Source organism: Pituophis catenifer, unplaced genomic scaffold, assembly GCF_029215685.1.
Source record: "Pituophis catenifer annectens isolate HBS135680 unplaced genomic scaffold, rPitCat1.0.hap2 SCAF_9, whole genome shotgun sequence".
Classification (NCBI taxonomy): Eukaryota; Metazoa; Chordata; class Lepidosauria; order Squamata; family Colubridae; genus Pituophis; species Pituophis catenifer.
The window spans coordinates 9,163,469-9,176,547 of record NW_027256889.1 but is presented as its reverse complement, the minus strand read 5'-3'; the positions used below and the strand labels follow the sequence as shown (position 1 = coordinate 9,176,547).

Sequence of the window (13,079 nt, the reverse complement as noted above, 5' to 3'; positions counted from 1 at the left end):
TCCCAGTGTAAGAAACGGATACTCCAAAGTCAGTATCTATCTTCACGGAGAAGCCACTCTTACACACTTGGATCTTGCCACCAAGAAGGACCACAGGAAGAAGTGTCTTCATCCCACCAACCTACCAAGGGGTTCCATACAATAAAATGGAATCAGAGTTACTGCTTTCATCTTAGCTGGATCGGATTGATCTATTTATCTGGTCATTAGGAGTTAAAACCAATTTGTTGGCCCATAATCAATCAATCAATCATACTGTATTTAAAGAAGTGTTGCTGGCATTTGATGCCACCTATGGCCCACATCTGCAGTGCAAGAAGTAGCCTAAGCTACTATCTCCAAATATATTGTTAGACAGAATCACAACTAACTGAAGAGAGCAAGGGTTTTATAAGTGAAAGACCTTCAGTTGGGGGCAGTTGAGCTAGGGTTGAAAATTAAAAATTTGTAGACTCTAAAAGTTAGAAAGGTCCATTTAGGTCCATGAGTCGAAGTCCTACTAATGAATTAAACTGAACCAAATAAAATAATCCCTAAACAATGTCTGTCCAAGTTCCCCTTAAAGTACACATCACTGAAGGAGAATGAGTTGAAGAAAAAAATAAGAGGAAATGGCAAACGAAGGGCAGAGAAGGTGGGGAAGAAGTAAGCCATGAGCTGAATTGGGGACACTAATTCAGATGACTTACCATGACATGCCCAGTAGAATTGGTCATTAAAACAATCTCCTGCCCATAGACTATCAGGCGCAAATATTCTACGTGCGGTGCAACTAAGCCGGTTCGTTGTACCTTGGCTTCCAACTGGTAGTACGTCAGGCTTTGGTTGTGTGAGAGTCCACATACCTGAGACAATACGTAAGTGCAATCACCTTGAAAATGGTACAGTTGGCCATCAAAGGTGGTATAATGTTGTCCACCTAAGACTTGGCAGGATGCACTGTGGATAGGCTGGCACACATGGTACCAGGAAACCGGCTGGCAGGCCTCATCTGCAGAGCAGCCTTCAGCCTGGCATATCACTGTATGAGTGTCCAGCATGCACTGGCACTTCTCCTCACAGGTTGATTCACTCCAGAAGATGGCATTGAGAGGTAAGAAGTTAGCTGTGAAGACAAAAGACGTATCGCAAATGTTTGGAAAGCCCCGGAAGTTCACGCCTCTGATAGCTTATTATTTAGAATACTGTAGAATGGAATAACAGAGTTGGAGGGGGCCTTGGAGGTCTTCTAGTCCAACCCCCTGCTCAAGCAGGAAACTCTACCATTTCAGACAAATGGTTGTCCAATCTCTTCTTAAAAACTTCCAGTGTTGGAGAATTCACAACTTCTGGAGGCAAGTTGTTCCACTGGTTAATTGTTCTAACTATCAGGAAATTTCTCCTTAGTTCTAGATTAGATCTCTCCTTGATTAGTTTCCACCCATTGCTTCTTGTCCTACCCTCAGGCAGTGATGGGTTGCTCCTGGTTCGGACCGGTTCTATAGAACTGGTAGTAAAACCAGTGGGAGGCTCCGCCCACTGACCCGGACATCATCAGAAACAATCTGCGCATGCGCGGTCATGATGCAAACTGGTAGTAAAGGTACCGTATTTTCCGACGTATAAGACGACTGGGCGTATAAGACGACCCCCAACTTTTCCTGTTAAAATATAGGGTTTGGGCTATACTCGCCGTATAAGACTACCCCTCTTCCAACACACACCAAATAAAAATTAAAAAACATCAACTGGCTCACCCACAATGTAAAAGCAGCTGTGCTAGACCCAAAATGGCCCCTGCAACAAGCAGGAACCTCACACAGCCACAAAAAGCCCCAAAAAAACAACTTTCACACTTTACACACACACAACACAACTGGCTCACCCACAATGTAAAAGCAGCTGTGCTAGACCCAAAATGGCCCCGGAAAATACGGTAAGTAGAACCACCCCTGCCTCAAGTGCTTTGGAGAATAGCTTGACTCCCTCTTCTTTGTGGCAGCCCCTGAGATATTGGAACACCACTCTCATGTCTCCCCTAGTCCTTATTTTCATTAAACTAGACATACCCAGTTCCAGCAACCGTTCTTCATATGTTTTAGCCTCCAGTCCCCTAATTTGCACTGAACTAACAGAAAGAAAAGTTAAGTAACAGAAGTAACAAAATAATCCCTCTCCTCAAAAAATTAATATCCATACCCTATAATGGGAAACAATGCATATATTTGTAACAGAAAGACCTGGACATTTATCCAAAAATTCCAAGTGTTTGACTAGAAATAGAAATCCATTTCCTTCTCCCTATGCTGAAAACAAAACAACCCACCTAATTCACAATTGCTTGCAGTCTATAAATCATTGCTACAAATTATGTGTAAATTTGTCCTTATAATATTGCATTAAAATTCTTCTGGTCACACACACACTCCATATGGAAAGTTCAGTCTTTGATGTTTTGGTCAATTCCAAATTTGGGGGAATATAATCAAGAAAAATGTATGCATTCTTAAAATTAACAAAATCAATATCCCATTATTTCAACTAGAAATGTGACTACTAGGAACACCTACAGATTTTGAGGATTAGAATCTGCCAGGGAATGATCAACAGAGCTCTTATACAGAATTATAGAAAGTAAAGATGACAGTTTATCCATGGATCACAGTTTGAATTGGGAGAACTGTAAACATGTTTATTCTAAGCATTCTGGTAATGTGCTCAGAGCTCTCCCAGTGGTAGTTTAGGAAGACATGTGGTTCATAAATCAAAAGCTATGTCTTAATGTAATAAAGATTACTCCACTTGGAGGAACTATATCATAAGGAAGTAGCCATGAAATATATACAGAAGAGGTTAATGCAGTTGTGGTTATACGGACCTTAGATTAATATGCAAGCAAAAGCAAAGATATTCAGGGACCATCAAGGGCCTATGTTTGAACATGTAGGAGATACACAGAACATAAATATTCCTTCCATATTAAGTACTATGAAGCTCTTGTACTTCCTCAATATTAATTTTATTGGTATTTATGTTGATATGCCCTTTTTATGCCTAAAGACTTGCTGAACATCTTACTAAATAAAAAAAAAACATAAACAGGTGTATATTCCACATCTAGTTCTTGGGATAAATGAAGCATTTTCATGGACATATTGACTAGCCATCATAAATTGATGGAAGGTTTATGTACAGATAGTCATTAAAAGCAACAATCTGGCCAGTGGTGAAATCCATTTTTTTTTACTACCGGTTCTGTGGGCATGGCTTGGTGGGCGTGGTGTGGCTTGGTGGGCGTGATTTGGTGGGCGTGGCAGGGGAAGGATACTGCAAAATCCCCATTCCCTCCCCACTCCTGGTGGAAGGATACTGCAAAATCCCCATTTCTTCCCAATCAGCTGGGACTCGGGAGGCAGACAATAAATGGGGACAGGGCCAGTCAGAGGTGGTATTTGCTGGTTCTCTGAACTACTCAAAATTTCTGCTACCAGTTCTCCAGAACCTGTCAGAACGTGCTGGATTTCACCCCTGCGCCTGGTGCAAAGAAGGGGACATTGCTGTTGACATGTGGCTAAATTTATGAGAAGAACATGACTATCCATCACTGGAATAATGGATTTCTGGCTGAGTCCTTCGTGGCTTTCTTTTCTTATGATGTCACTGGGTAACATTCAATGTACCTTTGTACACACATCCATTGGGCACTGCAAAAACATCCACTTCAAATACCCAGCGGCCGGGGTCCACAACATTGCTTGTTGAGCTGACGTTGATTATGCTTGGAGTCCAAGAACCAGGAATATTGAAGTAATTGTCAACATCACCATTATTAAATCCAGCCTGTAAGTAAGAAATGGGGGGAAAAGCATTACCAAAAAAAGATGGGAGGTTATTTAGGCCAAGAAGGTGTCGGATGGATTATGGGACCTTGGCCTTCAATTCCCAAGATCCAAACTTATGCCACTGGCCATAAAATAGGCATGAAAATAAACTGGGTTGATGGGGATAAGATACCTTTTTCTGTAAAAATTTCTGTCATACTTGCCTTCAGGTGCTTATATGTATTTTCTCCCCAATCTAGTCCACACTCCCAAGATTTTCTGCTAATAGGTAAAGGTAAAGGTTCCCCTTGCTAGTCGTTGCTAGTCGTTCCCGACTCTAGGGGGCGGTGCTCATCTCCGTTTCAAAGCCGAAGAGCCAGCGCTGTCCGAAGACATCTCCATGGTCATATGGCAGGCATGACTAAATGCCAAAGGCGCACGGAATGCTGTTACCTTCCCACCAAAGGTGGTCCCTATTTTTCTACTTGCATTTTTTACCTGCTTTCGAAACTGCTACGTTGGCAGAAGCTGGGACAAGGAACGGGAGCTCACCCCATTACACGGTACTAGGGATTTGAACTGCTGAACTACCAACCTTTTGATCTACAAACTCAGCATCTTAGCCATTGAGCCACCACATCCCTTCTTCTGGTAATATCTCACCCAAATTACCAGATATAAGTTCATTCAGGTTTTCTACATCAAGGTCAACTAGGTACTGTCATCTAGTTGAATACAGCATCTCCAATCTGGGCATTTCCCACTTGCCTTTTCAACAAAGACCTTGTTGGGAAATCCTGAGGGTCCAGGCTGGGAAAGGCTGAGAAACATGTGCCTTTAGAAGAGACTTACCTGGGCAGGTGTGCCCTCTAAGCCTGTGTGAGCATCTCCGCCACTTGCTTGGCCTGATATCCACTGGATATCCTGGTAATTCAGCATCACAAAAGACATTTTACCATCGGAAGTTAAAACAGCCTGAAATGTGTTCACCTGTAGAGAATTGATTATTGTATTAATTGATCCTGTATTAATTGGTGCTTTCAAGTCAGTTGGTTGACCTGTATTCATTGCCTTTGCAGTTTTCTTGAAAGCATTTTTTTGGGGTGGGAATGGTTTGCTATTGTCACCTTCTTAGGGCTGAGAGGTGACCGGCCCAAGGTAAACCAGCTGGCTTCATGGAAGGTAAGCAGCCCAAACAAAGAGGCAGTGGTGGGGGAGGAAGTGGGGGTAGGGCCGGGGCTGCTAAAGGAGGAGAAATGGGGGCGACTGACGAAGGGAGGGCAAGGGTAGATAGGTGGAAATTCCAAAAGTTTTCTTACCTTTTCCTGTGGGCGTGGCTAGTTGGGGGGGGTCATGTGACTGAGTGGGTGTGGGCGTGAGTGAAATCAAGTTGGCCGTGCCCACTCAGTCACATGCCCCCACCCACCTAGCCACGTCCACCAAACCGGCAAAATTTTTTGAAACCCACCACTGGACAGGAGGTGTCCAGCAAAACTTTTTTTTGAGTGAAATGGCCTTCGTTCAAGATCAGTTGAATCAGCCTACCTTGGTGGACAAGGATCCATAGAAAGCCACTTGATCCCAGGTAGCCACAAAGGCCCACGTAGCCGTGAACTTCTCGTGTGGAAAGTAAGCGTTTATATCAGCCGTGACTCTCTGCAGCAGCCGCTGCTCTTGGCTCTCCCTGTAGTATACCTCCCCTGTGATACGATTATCCACATCGGCCCAAAAAGGAGCCACAAAGGCTCGGCCATCCATCAGAGGAAAAGGATCTGGGGTGAACTGACTGACAGGGTTGCCAAAGGACACCACCCCATTGTTGTTCACCTGGAGGGATGAAAGGAGAGGCCTGTGGTATGGTTGAACAATAGACAAGAGTGGTTTTGTAGGAGATGGCTAGAGAATACTCACGTAAAGGGAATGATATTTCCGCCCATAAAAGAAGAAGAATTCAGAGATGGAGATCTCAGGTGATGCTCCATCATCTGCCTTGGGGGTGCTTCTGTCCTGATACTGGGGACCATACGGATAGAGAAGGGTGTCTGGAAAGGTCCCCAGAAAAGATAAGAGGTTAAGGTAGGTAGAAGACCTAATGGGCAACATTTACAATATCAGCAAGAGTTGGTTCTCAGACTGATTTTTGAGCAACCATAACATAAAAGCTTGTTGATCGAAAGGTTGGCAGTTCAGCGGTTCGAATCCCTAGTGCCGTATATTGGGGTGAGCTCCCGTGACTTGACCCATCTTCTGCCAACCTAGCAGTTCGAAAGCACGTAAAAAATGTAAGTAGAAAAACAGGGACCACTTTGGTGGGAAGGTAACAGCGTTCCGTGCGCCTTTGGCATTGAGTTATGCCGGCCACATGACCATGGAGATGTCTTCGGACAGTGCTGGCTCTTTGGCTTTGAAACGGAGATGAGCACTGCCCCCTAGAGTTGGGAACAACTAGCACATATGTGCAAGGGGAACCTTTACCTTACCTTTTAACATAAAAGACCAACTGCAGATTTTCCTACATGAGCTGTGGTGGCGCAGGGATAAAAAATGCAATAATGCAGGCTACTTCTGCTGATTGTCAGCTGCCAGCAGTTTGGCAGTTCGAATCTCACCAGTGTTGTGGTCCGCCAGCAGCCTCCGGAGCTGGCAGTGGAGTCAGACAGTGAGGAGGCTGGGGAGGAACATGGGCCAGTCCTAGAGTCTGGGGAAGATTGACTCAGCCTTCCATCCTTCCGAGGTCGGTAAAATGAGGAGCCAGATTGTTGGGGACAATAAAACTGATTCAATAAACCACTTAGAGCACTGTGAAGTCTAAGTGCTATTGCTATTGCTATATCAGGGGGGAAATCCAGTTCCCCACTAATGGGAGCTATCCAGTGTTGGATATAACAAGAGTGGCTGTATAAATGTTTTTTTTAAAAAATAAATTTACTGTAAGACTGAGCAAAAGAAAGTCAAAATGTTTCTGCTTTCGTATACTCTGAAATACATAGATTCTTAGTTCGAAATGAGTATGCTTGCTGGAATTCTTATATGCCCTACTCTTTTTATTTAACAAATCTTGTTAAAGAGAACTCTATAAGAACTCTATAAGAATAAGGCTTGGGAAGGAATCACATTCAGTTTGGGCAGCTGCCAAAGAGTTTGCTATCATCCCAATATCATGCCAATCCTTCTTTCAGGCTTAATTTGGGACAAGAATTTGTGCTATTGGGGATATCAGCCTTTACTCAGCCAGGGCCTTCTCCAGTTGTGCCCTTTGCTGAGACTTTTAAACTCAATGCGCACAGGGGTGGGCTGCTGGGGGTTCATAGGGTTAGGGAGAACTTCTAGCTAAGATTCTGTGCAGTTTGGAGAATCCCCAAATCCCACTCCTGGCTGGCCCCACCCACCCCGCCCAAGAGTTCCCACGTGGCCCGTTTTGGATGCAGGTAAGTGCAGGGCACACACGGAGGCTCGGGGAGGGTGAAAAACAGGCCTACCGGAAGTTCTGGAAGGCCGGAAACAGGTTCATTTCCGGCCTCCAGAGGGCCTCCGGAGCCTGGGGAGGCTGTTTTCACCCTCAAGGAAAGCCTCCAGAGCCTGGGAAGGGCAAAAACGCTCTTCCTCCACTGTAATGCAAAAGGCCGACTAGGTCACACCCACCCAACAACCGGGCAGAAAACCCCTTGCTAAAATTTTTGAAGCCCACCCCTGAATCTGAGGGGAAATGACTTCAGGCTGTTTGCATTTTGACACCCTCAATCAAACTGGCCCCAGTGGTTTTTTCCTTGGTGCCTTCAGATCAAATAGTTTGTGATTGTGTCTCATATTGGCTGGAATATTCTACAGATTTTACAATATCATTTGAAAGTCACTTACCTGTGTCAGGCACACTTCCCAAAGACAACACTTGGGATGCTTAACGAGAGAGAGAGAAAAGGCAAGTGAACAGAAGGAATAAGGAAAGCTCAACTCAAAAAAGTAAAAAATGAAAAATGAAAGTTAAAAGAAATGATGAATGAAAAATGATGGAAAGGACTGTACATGTGTAAATGTGTTTATGAGAAATAAAAATAAAAAACTTCTTTTTTTAAAAAAAAAAGGAAAGCTCAACTGCACCAAAGTGTAACTAGGAAATCTGACTGCTGCAGGGCAAAAGATATAGAACCTAGCAGTTGAAATTCCAACATTCCCCTTCACATCATTCTGGAACACAGCAGAAAATTTAAAGCATTGGATACTATATTTATTTATTTATTTATTTATTTATTTATTTATTTATTTATTTATTTATTTATTTATTTAAATTTGTATACCGCCCTTCTCCCAAAGGACTCAGGGCGATGAACAGCCAAAATTTAAAACACATACAGTATAAAAATTAAAAAGAATTAAAACAGAATTAAATCAGTTTGGCTTCCCTAAATTTTAAAACCCTTTCCCCATAAAATAACCCATTAAATTTTTAAGCCAGCCCGGCTTGCTGGAATAAGAAGGTCTTTAACGCTCGGCGGAAAGTACGGAGGTCCAGGATCAGTGGTATTCCTGGGGGTAGCTCGTTCCAGAGGGCGGGTGCCTCCACAGAGAAGGCTCTCCCCCTGGGGGTCGTCAGTCGACATTGCTTGACCGACGGCACCCTGAGGAGACCCTCTCTGTGGGAGTAAATTGGCCGGTGGGAGGTTATCGGTGGCAGAAGGTGGTCTCGTAAGTACCCAGGCCCTAAGTCATAGAGCGCTTTAAAGATGAGAACCAATACCTTGAAGTGCACCTGGAAGACCACCGGGAGCCAGTGCAGCTCGCTCAGGAGAGGTGTTACATGGGAGCGCCATGTCGCCCCCATAATTACCCGCGCGGCTGCATTCTGGACCAGCTGGAGCCTCCAGGTGCTCTTCAAGGGGAGCCCCACGTAGAGAGCATTGCAGTAGTCCAGGCGAGAAGTGATGAGGGCGTTGTTGCTGCTTAGCAATGAAGAAAAACCCATTGGTGCATGGGGAACCCTAATAGTCAGCAATTCCTCCTCTTTCCATTGGGAACTCACTCCTGCCTTTTTATAAATTGCTGTTGGTCAGTACTAATCATAAAATGTCCCATCTCATCCAGAATAAAATAGAATTAAATTTAATTAGTTGCAAATTTGGAGCATGAGGAGGGACACACAAGCAGTTTAGGTGTTGTGTAGATGCCTCCACTACAATCACAAAATGAGTTGCAGTTTGGGGGGGGCGAGGAAACAATAGTGACAATAAACTAAATCATGCTGTGAACTTTATTATGCATATTAATGAATAAATGCATTTGAAAAGAACTTTGAGACAAACTCACCCAGGGCTAGGAACTTCATTGACCAGGGAAGGTATGATCTCATATTCCCGGCTGTTGTTTTAATTCTTATATCAGAAATTATGCAGGAAACCTAAGAATGTATAAATTTATTTCTGGCTTAATGTTGTTCTTAATACATTTTTGGCAGTAATCCTACTCACCTTTATTGTACACTGTGGGGTTTATAGCTGAGTAGTGTACCGAATCATCGAATGGGGATGCATATTATTACTTCTAGCTAAGTGTCTACTTAATTAAAGCAAATATTTCTCCAACGGCTGTCATTTTAAATGTATTTTCCGCTTAGCCCTTCAGCATCTTGCATAAAAAAAAAAAAAGAACTCGTATTACAAAGAGCCTTGGTAGTACAGTGGTCTAAAGCACCCTGTTATTAAGACCAGCTGCCTGCAATTACTGCAGGTTCGAATCTCGCCAGGCTCAAGGTTGACTCAGCCTTCCATCCTTTCTAAGGTGGGTAAATTGAGGACCCAGTTGTGGGGGCAATAAGCTGACTTTGTATAAATATACAAAAGGATGAAGGCTATCGCTTAGGACACTATAAGCCGCCCTGAGTCTCCAGAGAAGGGCGGCATATAAATCAAATTTAAAAAAAAAAAACAGTATTCAGAAATATTCTTTGCCTTTAAAATGCTATTATTTTACCTTCTTGGTATGAGTTGCAATTCATTTTCTTTCCTATAGCCCTTATTTTCACCAGAGTTTCTACAGCCTCTTCCCATCTTTTCTGTCATATTTAAAGAATGAAGTGTTATAAACACTCATAAATAAAGTAAATAGGGAGAGTTGAGGCTCCTGTGGATTGGTTTATTCAACATTTCCAACTCTTTCATTTTAACATTCTGCAGATTTACAGCGGGTTTGGGAAATGCCACTTTCCGTCAATGTCACACTTGATTTGATCCACCCAATAATTGATTTTGATTTAATTTGATCCATCCAATAATTGTCTTAAAAGGAGGGCTGGGGGGAAAAAAATGAGAGGGTCTGATCCAGCAAAGCTCACCTGATAAATCTGGTGACAAAACAAGAATTTCAACCTGGATCTTCCTTCTTTTAACTTGTATGCTAAACCATGATTGAAAGATCAACGAAGTACTGCAGGGGAATAGATAATATTTGCAGAAAGGAAAACAAAAAAATGGGAGAAACTTTCCACCCACTTCATTCTGAGCCCAGCATAAAATTCTTACCCATCAGTTGTCTGCAGCGTAGTGCATGAACGGGCTGAGATCCCTGTTCTTTGTTACACTCAGTTTTCTCTACATCAGGAGGGGTTATATACGATCTTCCAGAAAGGGCAATTGAAAACTAATTCTGGACGCACGCAGAGGAAAGAATAGGTTCATTTGTCAAGCCAGCATCAGTAGAAACATTTTGACAAGGATATAATGATTCTGTGCGTTTTTCCCATTGTAGCTAAGCCTAACCAGAGGTGGGTTTCAGCAGGTTCTGACCAGTTCTGGAGAACCGGTAGCAAAAATTTCGAGTAGTTCAGAGAATCGGTAGTAAAAATTCTGACTGGCCCCACCCCCATCTATTCTCTGCCTCCCAAGTCCCAGCTGATTGGGAGGAAATGGGGATTTTGCAGTAACCTTCCCCTGGATTGGGGGGAATGGAGATTTTACAGTATCCTTCCCCTGCCACGCCCACCAAGCCATGCCACGCCCACCAAGCCACACCCATAGAACCAGTAGTAAAAAAAACCCCACCACTGGACTGTATACTGTTGGCTTCTTTGTCAGTTTGTCAGTTGGGGTATTGCTTACTTGATTGTTGGTCTGAAGTTAACCTTGGAATTAATCTATGCTGATCTGAATGCTGATTACTGATGGAGCAGTGCTGGAGTCTTTTTGTTTTCTTTTGGGCTGGTTGATTGTCTCTTTTGCATGGTCTATATAAATGTTGTTAATGTCTATGTGTCTATTGATGGCTGATTTACCAGAATGCCATACTTGTTAATATACCTTGCTGCTTGCATGTACATTGAGAGCTTATGCACGGGAGACAAATTCCTTGTGTGTCCAATCACAGCTGGCCAATAAAGAATTCTATTCTATTCTGTTCCGTTCCGTTCTGTTCCGTTCCATTCTATTCTCTATATTATTCTATATTCTAAGATGAATTTACAAACTTGACATTATACAGGTAGTCCTCGATTTATAGCAGTTCATTTAGTGACCAGTCAAAGTTACAACAGCACTGGAAAAAGTGACTTATGACTATTTTTCACACAACTGTTGCAGCATTCCCATGGATACATAGTCAAAATTCAGATGCTTGGCAACTGACTCATACTTAAGACCGTCGCAGTGTCCCAGGGTCATGTGATCACCTTGTGCAACCTTCTGAGAAGTAAAGTCAATGTGGAAGGCAGATTATCTTAACAGTTGTGTTACTAATTTAACAACTGCATTGATTCGCTTAACAATTGTTGCAAGAAATGTTGTAAAACAGAGCAAATTTCACTTTGAACAACTGTCTCACTTAGCCACCGAAATTTTGGGCTCAATTTGTGGTTGTAAGCAAGCGAAACTCACAAGGCATGGAATGGATTTAAGATCAAATATATGAGAAACTGCCATGAACAGAAAGTAGATTTGCAGGTGAGAAGCGAATATAGACTAATAGATTAATTATTTAATTGCTCATTTGGACCCTAAGTTCTGGGCATTCTTGACTGCTAGTTAAGTAATGTTGGGAGGGGAAAAAAATTCAGTTAACCATTAACCAGTTATTAACTATTCTGTGTTCTTTTCATCTCCCTTAAGCGGATGTCCAATCTCTCTCCTGTAAGACTGGGCATTGTTTCCACATGCTATGGGGCCTCAAAACAGGCTAACCCATATTATCCTGCCACTCTGGGAAAGAAAGAAAAAAGGGCATTGCTTACTCAGAGCTAGCTCCTTGAGCAGACACAGTGACCTCTCCAGCCGATCCGAAATTAGTGAAGGGTGCTAACTATTGAGAGCTGAACACAAGGGACCAAAGACTGTTGAGGCATGTCATGAAGTAGATTGATGTAGATCCTGGTATACTGTAGGCTGCAATCATGCTTGTCCTGGACAATTTCAATGTGTTGAGCATTCCAGAACGAAAGTCTCTAAATGGACTCACCAAGACCTGGTTGCCTAAACAGAAATTGTTCTCCAAAGGCAAGAAAACACTGAGAATAAAAGACCGTTTGTGTAAAATACCCAGGAAATTTGAAGCAAATTTTACAGTTTGCTGTCCTCTGCTGTTCAAACCATACAATAAATGCTTCTCTTTCCTTACAAGGATATTGGCGAGCTATTACTGGAAAAAAAAAATACACCTCTTATGAGATAGAAGCAGGGGTGGGATTCAGCCGGTTCGGAGCGGTTTGGGTGAACCGGATGGTAATTTTACATCTGGTTTGCCGAACCGGTAATTGCAAGGACTGGCTGGCCCCACCTATCCTGTCCCACCCCTCCCAGAGTCTCCACAGGGCCTGTTTTGAATGCCAGGTAAGTGCAGGGCTCACACGGACACTCTTGGGAGGGTGAAAAATGGGACTCCTGGAAGTTCCAGAAGTCTGGAAATGGGGCCTTTTCCAGCTCCAGAGGGCCTCCAGAGCCCGGGGAGGCCGTTTTCACCCTCCCAGAGGCTTGAGGAAAGCCTCCGGAGCCTGGAGAGGGCGAAAAATGGGCCTACCAGAAGTACCAGAAATGGGCTCGTTTCCGGCCTTTGGAGGGCCTCCGGAGCCCGGGGGAGGTCATTTTCGCCCTCCTGAAGGCTCAATGAAAGCCTCCAGAGCCTGGGGATGGTGAAAACGCCCCCCCCCACCATGGTGGAGGAGGTCACACCCACCATGGCCACACCCACCCAGCAACCAGGCAGAGAACCGGTTGCTAAAATTTTTGAATCCCACCCCTTGATATAAGTCTTAATTAAATTGACTTAGAGAACCCCATTTTCAATGGAGATTCTCAGGGAAAT

The 13,079-nt window shown here is 43.5% G+C and overlaps 1 protein-coding gene across 1 annotated transcript; it reads right to left on the bottom strand.

The window, feature by feature from the left end:
• Positions 1-814: 814 nt before the first annotated feature.
• Positions 815-12,859, bottom strand: LOC139321350 (alpha-tectorin-like). Its single transcript, XM_070950021.1, has 8 exons — positions 12,795-12,859; positions 9,102-9,152; positions 5,712-5,889; positions 5,346-5,627; positions 4,653-4,790; positions 3,660-3,819; positions 958-1,105; positions 815-845 (listed from the first exon to the last, which is right to left on the bottom strand). Exons 1-8 carry the CDS (start codon positions 12,857-12,859, stop codon positions 815-817), a joined length of 1,053 nt encoding a protein of 350 aa, XP_070806122.1.
• Positions 12,860-13,079: the final 220 nt, after the last annotated feature.